The 15,788-nt window shown below is 41.8% G+C and overlaps 1 protein-coding gene across 5 annotated transcripts in view; it reads left to right on the top strand.

The window, feature by feature from the left end:
• The window catches only part of MBOAT1 (membrane bound O-acyltransferase domain containing 1), a 59,819-nt gene that overhangs the window by 28,218 nt on the left and 15,813 nt on the right, over positions 1-15,788 (top strand). For all 5 annotated transcript variants that reach the window (XM_053244870.1, XM_053244868.1, XM_053244871.1 and 2 more), the window contains 3 exons: positions 1,107-1,202; positions 8,652-8,707; positions 12,548-12,602. In XM_053244870.1, the coding sequence (XP_053100845.1) occupies positions 1,107-1,202; positions 8,652-8,707; positions 12,548-12,602 (207 nt within the window). The remainder of the gene's footprint in view (positions 1-1,106; positions 1,203-8,651; positions 8,708-12,547; positions 12,603-15,788) is intronic.

The raw sequence follows: 15,788 nt of genomic DNA, 5'->3' as shown, positions 1-15,788 counted from the left end.
GCTGAGTGCAGCCTGAGGAAACACAGTCAGGGGAACTCCCCAGAGCAACATGCAGGTGACCAGAATAATGAGTTCTGGCCAGAGATCCCGCTGCGCTCCTTAGTGGAGTGCGGAACATGTGGATGGCATGCCAAAGACTGCTTGGTCATCTGGGGGGAAGGTATGTTAAAAACAGTCTTTGCTTTGCACCCACCCATGGCGATGATGAGAATCACCTCAATATATAAATGTATCTAATACAATTAATATTTATTTAATGTACCTGATACGTCTAGAAGATTCAACTGTTTGTTCTCTTCCTTCATGATCTGTAATACCTTTACTTGGCAACTTTTCCCTTCTCCTAATTTTTATTTAAGGAATAAATAAAATAAAAGTAGTAAAGAACAATACTGTTTTGTAGTTGGTGAACTAAATTTGAGAGATAAGGACTTTCCATGATGCTGGTCACATGCTCAGTTTGGTCTTTTGCTCTGATCAGGGTGGTGTTCTGTGAGTGGGGACTCCTGTCATCTCCTCATTGTCATGGATGGACCAGCATCTGGTTAAGTTCGGACTTGCAACCACAACCCACCTCTGCAGGGGTGAAGGAACTATTTGGTTGGTCCACCCAAGGTGGTTATTAGAACCAATAGGATTCCAAGAAGCCTTGGAAGGGCTTAGAGTTGGCTCTGCTAGTGATTCTGTCAATGCTCTGGTGCAAACATGAAATAATAAACTCCTTAGAGTTGTAGACATAATTGCTTCTAAGCATCCTCTCCAACCTGCTTCAAGTGGATCTCCTCTGCTTCCAGCAGTGCGCTGTGCCTCCCAGAAATACATCCCTGAGGGCTGCATGACCCTCAGTGACATATTTCTGGAAGGCAGAGAGCACTTCTGGTGGCCAGGCAGATCAGCAAGAAATAACTTGCCTCTCCTCACGTGCACTGTGTGGCTCGGGAATTTTCTGGCTGCAAGTTGTCCTGTAAAAAGCAGTATTTTTAGTCCTAAGCCCCATGATGTGGCAAAAATAATCAGACTATATTGGTTAATGGTTGATTTGAGATTTTTGGTTATGTTGTTCTGGTAAGCCTTTTGCTTCATGTAATACATTTATATGATTCTAGGTACTCTTTTATGGTAGCTATGGGATACCTCACTCTGTGCCATATTAGCCGGATATACATATTTCACTACGGTATTCTCACTACAGATTTTTCTGGGTAAGTTGTGGTAATAGTATTATTCATTACTGTTTCTATACAATAATAAATAAAAATAAAAGGAATGTAATGTAGGGATGTGCACGGAACTGTGGCGGGGAGGTTCGAAGGCAGTGGGGGTCTCCCTTTAAGAGCAGGGGGAGGGTGCACTTACCCCTCCTGCCGCTTTCCCCCCGTGGTGTCAAGTTTTTTAACAGCCCATCGGAGCAGCAGCATATCTCCCTGGCACTCCGTTGCCCTCGTCTTCCGGATATGACTGGAAGTTGCTGACATGCCTGCGCAGGCGCGCACACATCATGCATGCACACTGGTTTCTGGTCATATCCAGCGATTTCTGGTCATATCCAGAAGATGAGGGCAACAGGGCGGCAGGGAGGTATGCTGCCGCCCCGATGGGCTGTTAAAAAACTTGACATCACGGGGGGAAAGCGGCGGGAGGGGTAAGTGTACCCTCCCCCTGCTCTTAAAGGGAGACTCTCGTTGCATTCAAACCGGCGGAACCGCCGGTTCTTCGAACCGGTTCAGAGGCCCATAAAGGGCCTCCGAACTGGTTCTGTGCACATCCCTAATGTAATGTACTACTACTACTACTACTATGAATATTTATATTTCTTTCTTCAAAATTATCAAAGCAGTTTACATAGAAAAATAATATATAAATAAGATGGTCCCCTGTCCCCGAAGGGCTCACAATCAAAAAAAGAAACATAAGGCAGTTACCAGCAACAGCCACTAGAGGGATGCTGTTCTGGGGTTGGATAGGGCCAGTTGCTCTCCCCCTGCTAAATATAAGAGAACCACCACTTTTAAAGGTGTCTCTTTGCTCAGTTGGCAGGGGTTCTCTAGCTGCTTGTTCTATTATGGTTCTATTTTGTTGGAATTGGGTTAAAAATTATTATTTTTTTAACATGTTTACATACCATCCAAAACTTATGTCTCTGGGTGGTTTACAATAAATTGTATTAAATATTATATAATACCACACGCACTGTCATATTATAAGCATTAGATCTTGTTTTGAAATTTTAAACTCATATGGATGGCTGTGTTGCCTGTCAGCTTCAGAATGAGATGTAGAATAGGTTAGGTGTTCCTTATTCACTGGTTGGTTTGAAATTTGACAAGTTAATGGCAATAGACTCAAGTTATCTAGTAACGTTATTGATAACTGTCAAAGTTTACAGAATTAAGCAGTAAAGAATGACATTCTCAAATTGAACTATTAAAATGCCGTCACATTGCTAGTGTACTTGCTTGTGACAATGAAGCCTCTGATGCTGATTGGCTATGCTGGTGTAATCTTGAAGACTGTTCACAAAGGTTCTAGCTGCCCATAGAAAAAAGCTTAGAAAGTTTGTAGCGCAGTTTCTCTGAGGGAAGGGCAAGTTTTCAATTCATCTAGGATTAAAACTTCACACATGCTTTATGGGGCAGGCTGAGCAGGTCAAGAAGGTAAGGAAGCAAAGGGGAATGGAGAGCACAGAGTTAAGTATTTGAAAGAAGAAGGCCAGTTGAAATACCTGAAAGCAATGGAAAGGGGCTTGGGGAAACAGCAGAGAAGTCTGGGAATGGAGGCAAGAGGGAGCGAATTCCTCTGAAAACACAGTTCTTAAGATCAGGAGGGCTGTGTACCATGGTGGGGGAGGAGACCAAGAAGCAATAGTCTGAAAAGCAGAGACTTGAGGAAACCGAAGGTGGTCAAGTCATGAAGCTGGAGAAAAGAGGAGCCAAGGATAAAGTATGATAGGGACAGAACTGCACATAGGGACTAGGGATAAGGGAGGCTGTGCACTATTGACAGGAAGTGGACAGGCAAGGAAGACTTGAAGAACGTTGGGCCAGAGAGCCAAGGGGAGCATATGGCTGCTAGTTTCTGATGGGAAATCTACCACTTGTCACTTCAGATGTCACTGCGGCAATAACCTTTTCTGTATAAAGCCACCATATATTCACTTTACATGTGGAGGAGTAAGCAGGATTACACTACTCTTCTTGCCAACATCAGCACACCTGCTAACCCTGCCTCAACAACTTTTAACATGTTCACCTGAAGCTCTGAAGAGAGTCACCTATGCATGTACAGCTGTACATGGTTCCCAATTGTGTGGAGTGCTTATTTATGCTTACATTTGGCTAAGGTCAGGGAACAAGGAAGTGTACAGAAGTTGGAGGGAGGGCCAGAGTAGCAGGGTCTGTATGGCAGCAGCCATTTTGGAGACCACTACACATGCCCAATAGTCCTCTGCGTGGCCTGGGTCATGATCTGGCCACACAGAGGCCCATTGGGCATGCGCGGTGATCTCCAAAATGGCCAGGGGTTCAGTTCGATGTATAACCGCTTCGGAAACGAACCAGTTAGCACATCCCTAGTGAATTTCACACACTGATGAACTAACAAGTTTGTTCTTTGGCTGCAAGCTTCTGGTCATCAATATAAAATAGGAGACATTCAAAATGGCATTAAGAGGATTTTTTTTTGTCTCTTGGCAGAGTTATAATATCCCAAATCTTAATAGGTATTTATATTCCAAAGGAAACATGCCCATCAATTATAATGGGCCAGAAGGGAGCAAGCAGGCATTGAAGAACCTGTTGAGATTGGTGCCAGACAAAGTGCAAAATTTATTGCAGTTGCAATATATAATATTCCCAATACACTTCAACTTAGGCTTTTTCTAAGGCAAGAAAATGTTGCACTGTCTTGTTCCACAGTTCATTTCAAGCATGTTAAATCCCATTTAAGTCCATGAGATTTAAATAGGCATATCAGGGCCTTTGACTCCGGAAGTGCAAATAGAAGGTTTTACTTTATATTAGACTTAATCTTTCAAGTATAGCATGACTCGTACTTATGCATGATGGCTAACAGTTATTGTGCAAATACATTAAAAATAGCTTTGCATAACTTCACATAGTAAGTAATTAACTATAATGAACTAGGTTTCATCTTCCTTCTATTTTTATAGCTACTTAAAGAGTTAAACATTGTTTCTGCACACTGATAACATTTATTTGGTTTTGCGTGTAATACTCAAAGGTCACGCTGATTCTTTCTGTAATTTCATGTCTTATTCTTTTATGCCAAGAGGATTATGTTGGTAAGTTGCTCTTTTATTGTGTGTTCTTAGTGTTTCATAATGATGTTCATGTTATTTCAATCAATCAGTTTATTTGCCATAACAAAAATGTTTTATTCAAAAATTGGATAGTCAAAACAATATAAGAAAACCACAGGAAACTAAAAAATGCAAAGATTGACTTGGAATAATTTGGTACAGATTATATTGGCTTGCCACATACTTTGATGGCAAAAACTAAAACACTAGCTACTTTTCTTGTAACATGGGGCCTAGTGTCATCTAATAAAAAGCTTACGTAGAACTCCAAAGACCTCCCAGGATAAACCATAAGCCATGGCGCAAACCATTGTAGAATTTAATGGGGGGAAAACACATGAATCAAGTCTTCCTCTTCCTCTGACCCACATGGACACAGATGTTCTATAGTAAGAATGCCAGACACACACACGTATATGTATATAGCCTGTCAACACAGCAAATGGTAATACATTAAATCTAGCGAGTGAAAAAGTTTTCCTAAGTCTGATCTCGGTCAAGTTTGATAGATAAGGTGCTGGGAATGAGGAAGAAAGAGTAGGACAAGTATAAAGAGAACAACATTTCCTGGTGGAGGCCAGTGTATATTGGCTATCTGTGTCTAGAAGCCTTTGCCTTGGACACATTCTGGCATTATGGTAACCCAAAGAAAGCATCAAATCCTAGTAGAGGTCAATAATATTCAACATTAGTTGCCAGCTTGTCACCAAAGGAGACACACACAAGTCAGCAAATAGTAAAGGTAATAATCCTTGAAGAATTAAACATAATAAATGCAGCTGGTAACTTGGAATGGCCACCCAAGCTCAACAGTCTCAGTTGCTAAGCCAGATTCCAAGCACAGCATTAGCCACACATTTAGGCACCCCAAAAAGATTTCTAAGAAATCAATTCTAGACCCTTTTTTAAAAAAATGATTGATTTAATTACACCAAACTGGGTACCAAATTAGTAACTTGGATAAAGATTTTGCTTTAAAACTTTTATTGGCTGGGGGAATAAAGCACCCTCCCTTTGTATGATAAAAGTGCAAAACAGCAGCAGCACTATTATTGGCCTTGGCCAAAACAAAATTAAGATGAGACATCCAAGAGCCTGTAGAACTAAAAATCATGCCTAGGAATTTAAGAAAATTGATTTGCTGGATCTCTTGATGATCTAAATAACATTTGTAAATCTGACTTTTTTTTCCTAAAGAAAATCGTTACATTGGTTCATAATCCGATAATGCATGTACACGCATACTACTTCCCTTGTGGGGCGGTGGGGGAGGCTTCTACTGGGGCCAGTGAAAGCATTTTCCCAAACAAATTGCATATGTGGAGTGCATTATCTGGATCAGAACCATGGCAGGGACGAAGTGTAAAAGCCCCATGTCCAGTGTGGTTCATGTGCCCCTACACATGCTGTTCCCAAAAATTAAAAGGAAAAAAGTTTGACCCTTACTGTTAAGATTAAGTAATTCCCTGGATCACAGTGGGACAGAAGACAGACTTGAGGTGTGCATGTCCAAATTATTTAGTTGAGTGTGTTAGTCTTCAGAACCAGTGCAGGTCTATTTATTTCAATGGCTAACATCCTCACTAATGCAGCATCAAAAAAAGCACATGTGCAAATGCCCCTGCAAATAAGAGATATTTTCACTGATCCCCTCTCCCTCCTGGAAGGGCTCCGTGTCACTTGAAAGTAGGTCCTTGAGGATCTTGTAACCCTCGGGGACCTAATTCTAGGTTATAAGGACTGCTTCTGGAGGCAGAGGAGATCGGTGAAAATTACCTCCCCACTAGGGGAAGCTCCTCACTAAGTGCAGGTGGGGTGTTGCCCTCCCACCATCCAAATGTTCCCCACTCTCTCCCACCCCCTACCCTTGCTTTGCCTAAACTGCTGGACATTTGCAGCGCTTTCTGTCAGGCTACAAGAGATGGTTTCCTCTGATCCCTTCCCTTTATACCCATAACTTCTCCAGTGTAAAAACAAAAAGTTTGTGTTTCTTAAAATGTAAAGTTGCCTCAGCAGGGCGTTCTTCTGCAATGTTCTGCACTGTCACAAAGTCTCACTCTCTGACTGGCTAGCTATGTCTCAAAAGCCAGTTGGGGCCTGTGGTTTTGTTTTTTAGTAAGGCATCTTCCATAACTCCCACAGCCAATCCTGTTTCATAAGAGTAGCTACTCTACCCAGTGCTGCCTTGGGAGAGGGACGGGCTGCAACCCTATGCATACTTGCATGGCAGTAATCCCATTGAAACTGCCTTAGTCTTGTGAAAACATGCATAAGATCGGGATGTATCTCACTCAGTTTGTGTGAGGAGAAGAAAGAGAACTCCTTCAGACATTATCAGAGGAGGCGTACAGCCTCCAAAAATGAGGCAGAAGTCCACCCAGCACATCAATCACTCTTCTCTGCCAGGCGGGTCTGTCACTCAGCCTTCCTCTGAAGAGGCTATGGCTTTAAGCATGATAGATGGCACTTCTATGATCGGGAGGCTTGAGCACCTGAGCCTTCCAGTAATGTCAGATAATGTCTGAATGGGGGTGTGTATGTGTAAGAACGAACAAAGGAGTTAAGGCATCTTGATTTGTGTTTTCCTTTCCCCCTCACCATTCTTGATAGATTTTGCTGCCCTCAGGCTTTCTTTAGAAATGGTAGAACAGGGATAGGAAAGCTGCTGCAACTTGCTGATTGACAGAAGCAAAAAATAAAAATAAAAAATCAGGGTACATTTTAGGCTCCTTTTTAAAATGGCAAGTTTTGTGTTCAAAACCTGCGTCTGCTTTGTCTGTAATTGGATTGGAGATGGTGTACCATAGGGGAGGGAGAGCAAGCAAAGATGAGGGGTGGGCTGCTATTTTTTAAAATACATAAATAAAGAGTGGAGCTGCAATCCTATGCACACTTGCTTGAGAGTAAGACTCATTGAACTCAGTGGAATTTCCTTCTGGGTAAACATGGATATGTTCTACTGTAATAGCTAAAGGGAAGCTTGTGTGTGTTGCAGAGTTCTCCACATAGACCCGCCTCTTAGCCCTGACTCCACCTACTAATAATTGCACTGCCCTTTGACCCACCTGCCCTAGTGGGCAGCAGCTGCCACTGCCCCCAACTCATGCAGGCATTCTGTGCTTCAGAAGTGCAATTCCTAATGCGGTGCATATGCACCTTTTTTTTCTTCCTTTTTTTCCTTCCTTTTTTTTTCTTCCTTTTTTTCCCCCCTGTATGTGCTCACTGTTAATGAGGATGTCCACCAGTTAGATACAGGCCCCACCTCTCTAACCATGGTAACTTATTATTTACAAAGATGACTAAAATAATGAAGACAATAAATTCACAACAAAATAACTAATTTTACTAACAAAACAACTAACCATTACTAACAAATTAACAAGACATTAGCCCCATTCACATGTTCTGTTTAACACTCATACAGTGAGTGTACAGTGTACACAGGTACAGTGATTCACATGTTGTGTTGGAACACAGATACAGAAGTATATTTCCTATCTGTACCATGCATTTGAAGGGCCTGTATCCAGAATCACTTCTAAAATGAACCCAGGTACCATCATTCACTCAAAAAATGTACAACTGCACAGATGTGTACGTTAATACAACATAATGTCTGAATAGGGCTACTATGTACTGTTTCTGTTAGCTCATCTGCCAGGAAGCAAAGCTGTGTTCTACCCTGACTCTGGTTTCTGAGCAGTCTACATATGTAGCCCCATGAGGTGTCCATTACAGTAGTAATGCTACATGAAGGCCAGTTATCGTCCACAATAGTTGCTGTAAACTTCACCCAAAGACCTCTGTGATTCATTTTATCGACTGAAGCACACTTCATTTGAAGTGTGCAATCTTTTACAATGAAAAAATGCTAAATGTTAATTGTGACAATTAAAACACTATTTGCTGTAGTGCATAGAGAATTTAACTTAGACTCAGTGTTCCCTCTAAGGTGTCAGCATGTGCTCACAAGTTTTTTTGATGTCTGCTTAGTTTGTTTTAGATCCCACTCAGATTGAATCAGGAAGGCCCCACTCTGAATGCATGTGTATACACACTACCTTGATACTGCCGCCCAGAACAAAACTCATTCCACACACAGATGAAAAAAAATTGTAGCGAACACTTCATGGACTCGGGAGACTTAAGGAATGATCCTTACTAGTTGATCAGTTACGATTTCCTTTTTCTAGTTAAATGGATTGTTTTGAGCATAACCACATGCATGATCACTGAGTTCCTAGTAGCAATGGTGGCATATGGATGTGACAAGTATAATCAAATTTTGTAGTGTATAAGATAACACATTTTATTTTTCTATATTGTTTTCTAGTCCATTGATGGTTGTAACACAGAAGATCACAACGCTTGCCTTCCAGGTACATGATGGTAAGGAAGAAGAGCTTTTTGTTCTCCATCCACAGACATTGTCTGAGTAAAGTTCTATTGACACTGGCAGCCTTTTTACAAAAGTAAATAGTTTCAGTTGCACCTGCCAAGATCTGATCTCATCTTTTTTATAATTATTGTTCTGTGGCCCCCCACACCCTCACTAAAAAGTAGACATGAGCTGAAGTACATTTTGAACAGTTTAAATGATTACTTTATCAACATCATCTTTATTTCGGTCTCTGAACAGCTTCACAGTCTTGCACACACAAATTCAGTAAAATGATTAATTTATTCCCCAACCCTCGGATGCTGATTTTACTCTAGTAATAGAGGTGGCCTTCGTTATCCACATTTCCAGGAACTGCGGTTTCACATATCTTTGGTGAGGTCCTAGAGACCTGGTTTCCATGTCACGAGGTGTACGAATGGGCCATTTTTGCATATCTGCGGTTTTAGGGCTACCAGAAATTACTTCTGGTGTCACATCACGGCTAGATTACTGTAACACGCTATACGTGGGGCTGCCATTTAAGAATGTTCGGAAATTGCAGCTAGAGCAAAATGCGGCACCTAGGATTTTATCCGTAGCTGCCTGTTGGGATCTTATTGCACCCATTCTGAAAGAGCTGCCCTGGGTACCAATTTGTTTCTGGGTCCAATTCAAGGTGCTGTTTTTGACCTTTAAAACCCTTAATACTTTGGACCCTGAATATCTGAAGGACCAGCTGCTCCCAGGCGTTTCTGCCTGCTTCACCTGGTCATCAGAGGGGACTCTGTTTCACGTGCCGACGGTGAGAGAAGCTCAGTTGTTAAGCACGCGGGACACGGCCTTCTCAGTCATTGCCCCCAGGCTTTGGAATGCTCTCCCAGCTGGCATCCACTCCTCAGCCTTCATGACAGTTTTTAGGGAGCAAAGATGTGGCTCTTCACCCAGGCTTTTAAATGAAAGGACTGTGGGGTGGGTTTTTTTGTTTTTGTGTTTGTTTTTTGCTGCTGCTGCTTTGTGTATTTAACTTTCTAAAATGGAGATACTTTTATATTTATCTGAACTTTTGTATTTTAATTGTGCATTGTTTTAATTCTATGGTAAACCACTTTGAGATTGGCCGTGGAGCCATTTGGGGGGGCTAAAAAAACCAGCCATTTTCCCCTGCAATTTTTTGCTAAAACTGGAGGAAATGGGGTTGGGGGGGCATTGCTGAAGACCCGGAGAGCACTTTATTTCTCATTTTTGGGGGAGCATAATCCCCCCCCCCGCTGTGTGTTGGTATGTGTAGGAACTGAACCTCTAGATTCCCAGGTAGGGGAGGTTTTGTTGTTTGCAGTTTCCATATTTGTGCCTATAGGCAAGAACGGAACCCCGCAAATAACTAGGGCCACCTGTACAAGAACTGAGGCATAGTTAACTGGTTCGGCTATAGTCAAGGTTTTGGTCTTGCGTGTAGAACCCAAATATGTCATATGACTGATTGTTTTGCCTCAACAACTTCATGTTTATGTTTATGGTTCGTGTTTATGGAAGGATAAGCTAAACTGCGCAGATTCCTTTTTGCACAGAACATTGTCAAAAACCTTTTCCTTAAGGCAAGGGAATCTGTTGAAGCATCTTAACAATGCTGTATTGATCCTTTATATTCTATTGAAAGGGAGAGGGTCAGAGAAAGGGGGGAAATGGAATCCTAAAATTTTATTTTACTTCTATTAAACAAATCATCCTATTCAACAGGAATTTTACTGAATCATTAATACTCTAAATGCTGTATAAAAGAGTTATGTTCAAAATTATCTAATATTAGGATTTTTGTTCCCAAGTAGTTCAAAATTGGCCATCGGGGGTGAATGGAGAACGACTGCTCCACTCCCCCCTGCCCCCCGCAGCCACCCCTCGGCTGCGGTAAGAATAATAAAAATAATTATTTTTTAAAAACAGCGGAGGTTGGGTAGGGCGAGTGTGGGATGGCAGCTGGAGGGCCCTGGCCATTTGGAGCCCCGGACCTTGGAGGATCAGACCAGGTCCCCAGGGTCTGGGGGTTAGTGTGCCTCTGACTGCATGTAAGGGAGAGGGTTTGCTCAGGTGAAAAGAATAGATAGTGCAGACACTTTACTTCAGTGCTGGGGAACCACTGTCCACCTGCAAGTAACAAGGGAAATAAATCAGAGGGAGAAGTAGGTGAAAAGAGAGGGTGAAGAGTCTGCCTCAAAAAGAATGTGCTCTCCCAAATAAGGAAGTGTGGGAAGTACTAGCAGGATGATGGGCCTGGAAGCAGGTCCTGTGATCACTGAGGAGCATATCGGCCAGGGGCAGAGCCACCATTGGGTGAACGGGTTCAAAGAACCCAGGCCGCACCCAATCAGAGGCCGCACCTCACGGCCCCGACCCCCCCCCCACGTCCGATGTCAGATGCAGGGGTGCTGGTTTAGCTCCAGAGCAGGGGCTGTGTGGCCCCCATTCAGGAGTTAAATGGCCGCTGTGAACGCAGTGCCACCCCGAGTCTAGCTCCCGAAGGGGCCACGCAGCCCCTTCATGAGTTAAATGGCCAGTGCTGTGTTTGCAGCGCAGCCAGGAGCGGCTCTTCCCTGCAGCGCCAGCCCCAGTCTAGCTCCCGAAGGGGCCATGTGGCCCCTTCAGGAGTTAAATGGCCAGCGCTGCGAACGCAGCACCGGCCAGATTCCAACTCCCGAATGGAGCCACACAGCTCTGTTCGGGAGCCAGACCACGCCCTCCACATCTGACATCAGATGCTGGGGGCAGGGTGAGCGGGGCCACTGTGGCCGTACACAGGCCGCTGGCGGTCAGGTTCTGTGCCTGATATCGGCACAGGGGCATAGCTAGGGAAGAGGGGGCCTGTGTTCAACCCTCTCCCTGGAGGCCACTCAGAATGAAGGAGATAATGGAGAAAATAGGGAGAGGTGGAACTGGGGGGCTCTCAGGAGCGGGAGGGCCCAGGTTCTTTGAACTCGTCCGCTTAATTATATCAACACCCCTGTATCGGCAGCAACCATATTGGAGATGTCTCCCCCCGCTCCATTTTCTCACTTCAGCAGCTAGCAGCTGCAACACAAGAGATTCACCACACAGAGGAGACAAATGATTATTTTACATTTGGTCATTAGGCAAAAGGGAGTCATTCTTTCCTGGGTTCTCCATGCTTTGATCTTTTTTTTTGTTTTGGTAGCAGCTTTTTTCCTCCCACCTCTTAGAATCCAAATAAGTACTTAGCAATTACCCTTTATTTTCTACTTTTTCATCTCCTCTCCCCAAATTGTCTCTGCATCCGAGTCAGTGCCCATGACAAAAGGACCACATTTACTACCAGTGCAATAAAAACAGCTGAAGAAGGCACTGCGTCTTCCTAGCATCACATTATCATCTTTTCAGTACTGAGAAAATGTCATTGCCCTGCAACAGAAAACAAGACATCTGGATCCTCCACAAGAACCCAGCAATCAATTTACACTTTTTGCTGGGAGAAGGAACCAAAACAGTTGTTTGAGATCCATTGTCTCTGTTGGAAGCCAAATACATTATTAATGAAGTGAATGAAAAATGTTGAAAGAAGGTAGGCCATGAAGAATGGGGCAAGAAGAAACGTGGGGAAATATACAGCATTAGCTTATGTACTACTCACTAGAATTGAGAAAGCCATAACTCTGCCCTACTAAAATCACAGCTAAAGTCTAATTGGTGTCTGTGATGCTCATTCATAAATAACTGTTTTTAATACAGCCAGTTGTATCTATGGGACTACTTGTGTAACTTAGTCTGGATGTCAGCCATTAACTGTGCTTTTTTTTGGTAATGTCTGATTTGATTCTTATGTCACTTATTTTTGCTAGGAATTGGTCAGAAAGCTGAAGACCTAACTACTGAGCAAAACCAGCTTGCTATAAAGTAAGACAGTAACGTTTGTGTTCATCTGATTCCCCCCACCCTGAGGAATTGGGTCGTTTTGGTGTAGATTATTTTATTATGGTCATTGACCAGAACCAACAAGCTGATAGCCATCAACAGCAAAATTAACAATTTAACAAGTTACAACAAAATTATATATACTGTAGGGGTGTGCAGAATGTTCCACAGTTGGAATGTTCCTCCTCAAAATGGGCTGTTCAAGCCTGGAAGGTTTCCGAACACCCCTAAAAAGTGGGGCCTGTTCCAAGCTTGAAATGGAACATCCCGCTTCAAAGTGGAACATTCCTACTCCGTTCTGAGCACCATTTTGGAATCCAAAATGGTGCTCTTATCAGTCCGTTCCGACAGGATTGTTCCAACGATGTTTTGCACATTTTGCATTCCATTTTGAGCTGTGAACGGAATGCAAAATGCATTTTGTGCACATGCCTAATATACTACTCATCACCTTAAAAATATTATATACTAATCATCAAACTACTTAATCTAAGTAGAAATACTGTACTCCTTTAGTTATAATTAATATCTTGAACCAGCTCTTGCCTGTCCTTGTAGGTTACAGCACAGAATTTAGCCACACTAAATGTAGTTGATGGTTCCAATAAGTAAGAAGAAAGGAGGTATAAAACTCAACTCGTCTGCCTGGCATATTAAGTAAAAGAGGGGCAATAAAAGTGATGCAAATATCCCGATAAAATGGACAGTACAGAAACCCATGAGTTACAGTTTCAATTTTCTCTGTGCCAAATGGACATTTTCAGTCAATAAGTTGAGCTTTCCTATAACTGCCCTCAAGAACCACAGGTGGGAACACAACAAAGAATGCCATTGAAAATGCTCTCTGTTGGTTCGAGTTTGTGTCAGACTATTGAGATAACTGGCTGGCTTAAGATAGTTTGAGAACCTGCCAGGATTACTACTAGTGTCCAAGCTGAAATCCTTCTGTCATTCACTATCCTAGATACACTTCTTAAGAATTTGTTTAGCATTGTCATATCCCAAGGAGATTAAAAAATTAGGAGAAAGCCCATATGAACTAAGTTTATCCTGTAAAATCCTGCTCCAGGTGGATTGAAAACTGTCGCTCAGTGTTAGAGCTGCCCGCCCAGCTGGGGGAAAAATTAATTTTAACCAGAAATTTAAGAAGCCATGTCCTTCTTTTTCTCTACCTTAACCAGGCCTGCTTCTAGTCGCAGTACAGTATTGGGTACACATCTTGCTACTGAGAACCCAGCCCATAGACACTTTGATTGCATCACTTCCAATTGAGTAAAATTGTGATATGTACATAGCTGAGCACCATATAGTAACTGAGCTAGGGCTCATTTTGGTGAATGTTGTGAGCTGCTGATGGTTTCAGGTTTTTTTACAGTGTTAAAGGGATTTGAAATGCAAATAATGTCCCATATACTTCAAAACACTGAAGTTAATATTTTATATTTGGGGGATCCATCTTTCTCTCTCTCTCCATTTCTGAAGATGTTTTCTCTATTAGTAGGTTCCTAGCTTTCCATAGATCGTTGTAGATAAAACAGGGCATATTTTTTCTCTGTATCTTCTTTCACTAACACTACTATGATATACATGCAAATATGTGAGCATCTGCTGCTGAAACATTCCAAAAAGGGAATTTAACCTCTCTATGCTGGTCTTTACACCTCCCACCATGCTGTCTTTTATCTCCACTTTCCACACATATCTCATGTATATCCATACCTCCACTATACCTCTCCCCTGACTTTCAAAACTGGAGACACAGTCATGGCTAAGGATTTGGTGCCTAATTAGCAAAAATGGAAATCTTGTTCAGATGCTATTACATAGATAGAACGCTGTGCACAGAAAAGAAAAATCTGGCAAGGAAAAATTGCTTTAATCCTATGATCCTAATCTGGCACATTAAACATTTAACTGTTGGAATAAGCCTTACTGGTTAGCAATTTCAGTGAACATTTAAACATCCTAGCTCAGCCACTCCATCAATCATTCTTTTTTCCTGTTTACTGCTTGCAGACTTTTATAGTTTTATAGTTTACAAAAATCATGATAATCTACATGATGCTAATGCTACCAAAACTTGAGGTAATTTCCATTGCATTGGCAGTGGAATGGAACATAAAGAAGCTAGTGTTCCATTCTTTAAAAAATATACACACGCACACAGTAGAGGACATTAGGTATAGTATATGGATATGAACTGAAGCTTTTTGCAGTTGAAGGCTGAAGGCAGGTATTTTTTTATTTAAAGTCTCTCTTAAAAATTTTATTGTCAAATTTTAATCATAAACATACCAACACAGTGGCTAAGTTTTGTTATATTTTATGCAAATTACATTCTGTTGTGTGTGACAATGTTTCTGGTCAATGACCGAAATAAAGTATGTTCTGTTCTGTTTTATTTTTATTTTTATTTAAAAATTGGAACTGACCATATTAATAGTTAAATTGATAAACAAGATTTCTATAGTTTTAAAAGTTTAATTTATTAAATGATATGTAAACAAGTTCACTTGACTTTAACACAACAGATGACTGTTCAGCAAAGGCAGTTAGGATTGGGGTGTTAGTGCAACATCTCTTGGGTGTCACCCATGACCATTCTGAGAAATATGAATATTGGAACTCGGTAGTCCACTAATATTTATAGGCCTAAATCAGGGCTGCTCAACTTCAGCCCTCCAGGTGTTTTTGGACTACAACTTCCATCATCCCCAGCCCCAGTGGATGTATTATATATTATATAATATATTTCAAATTTGTATAGTGCCCCAAACTTCCATCTCTTTGTGGTTTACAACATAAAAGAGATTAAAAATAAAAACCTTAAAACAATTAAAAACCACAGTCTAGTTAATAGTCGGGGGTTATGGGATTTGTCCAGTATCTGCAGGAGGGTCAAAGATGGCCTAAACCTTGCAAAAATTATGGGTGTGTTTGTATTCGTTTTTAGTCTTGAGGCCAAATTAGACAAAGTGCTTGAGGTCCATGTTCAGCTCACCCAGCACTTCCTTGTTTTCTTCAAAGCATATGAAGGCCCTATATTGGATAGGGACTGTATCATGGAATGAGGAGTGGTTTAACAGTTTTCCCCCATTCCATTTTCCTGATTGCAATCCCCTGCTAGTTGTTACTTACCTTGCTGGTAAACGTGCGATGATAATAAAC

Source organism: Hemicordylus capensis, chromosome 4 (genome assembly GCF_027244095.1).
Source record: "Hemicordylus capensis ecotype Gifberg chromosome 4, rHemCap1.1.pri, whole genome shotgun sequence".
Classification (NCBI taxonomy): Eukaryota; Metazoa; Chordata; class Lepidosauria; order Squamata; family Cordylidae; genus Hemicordylus; species Hemicordylus capensis.
Note: the sequence above shows the minus strand (reverse complement) of the source record. Positions and strands in the feature narration are given on the sequence as shown.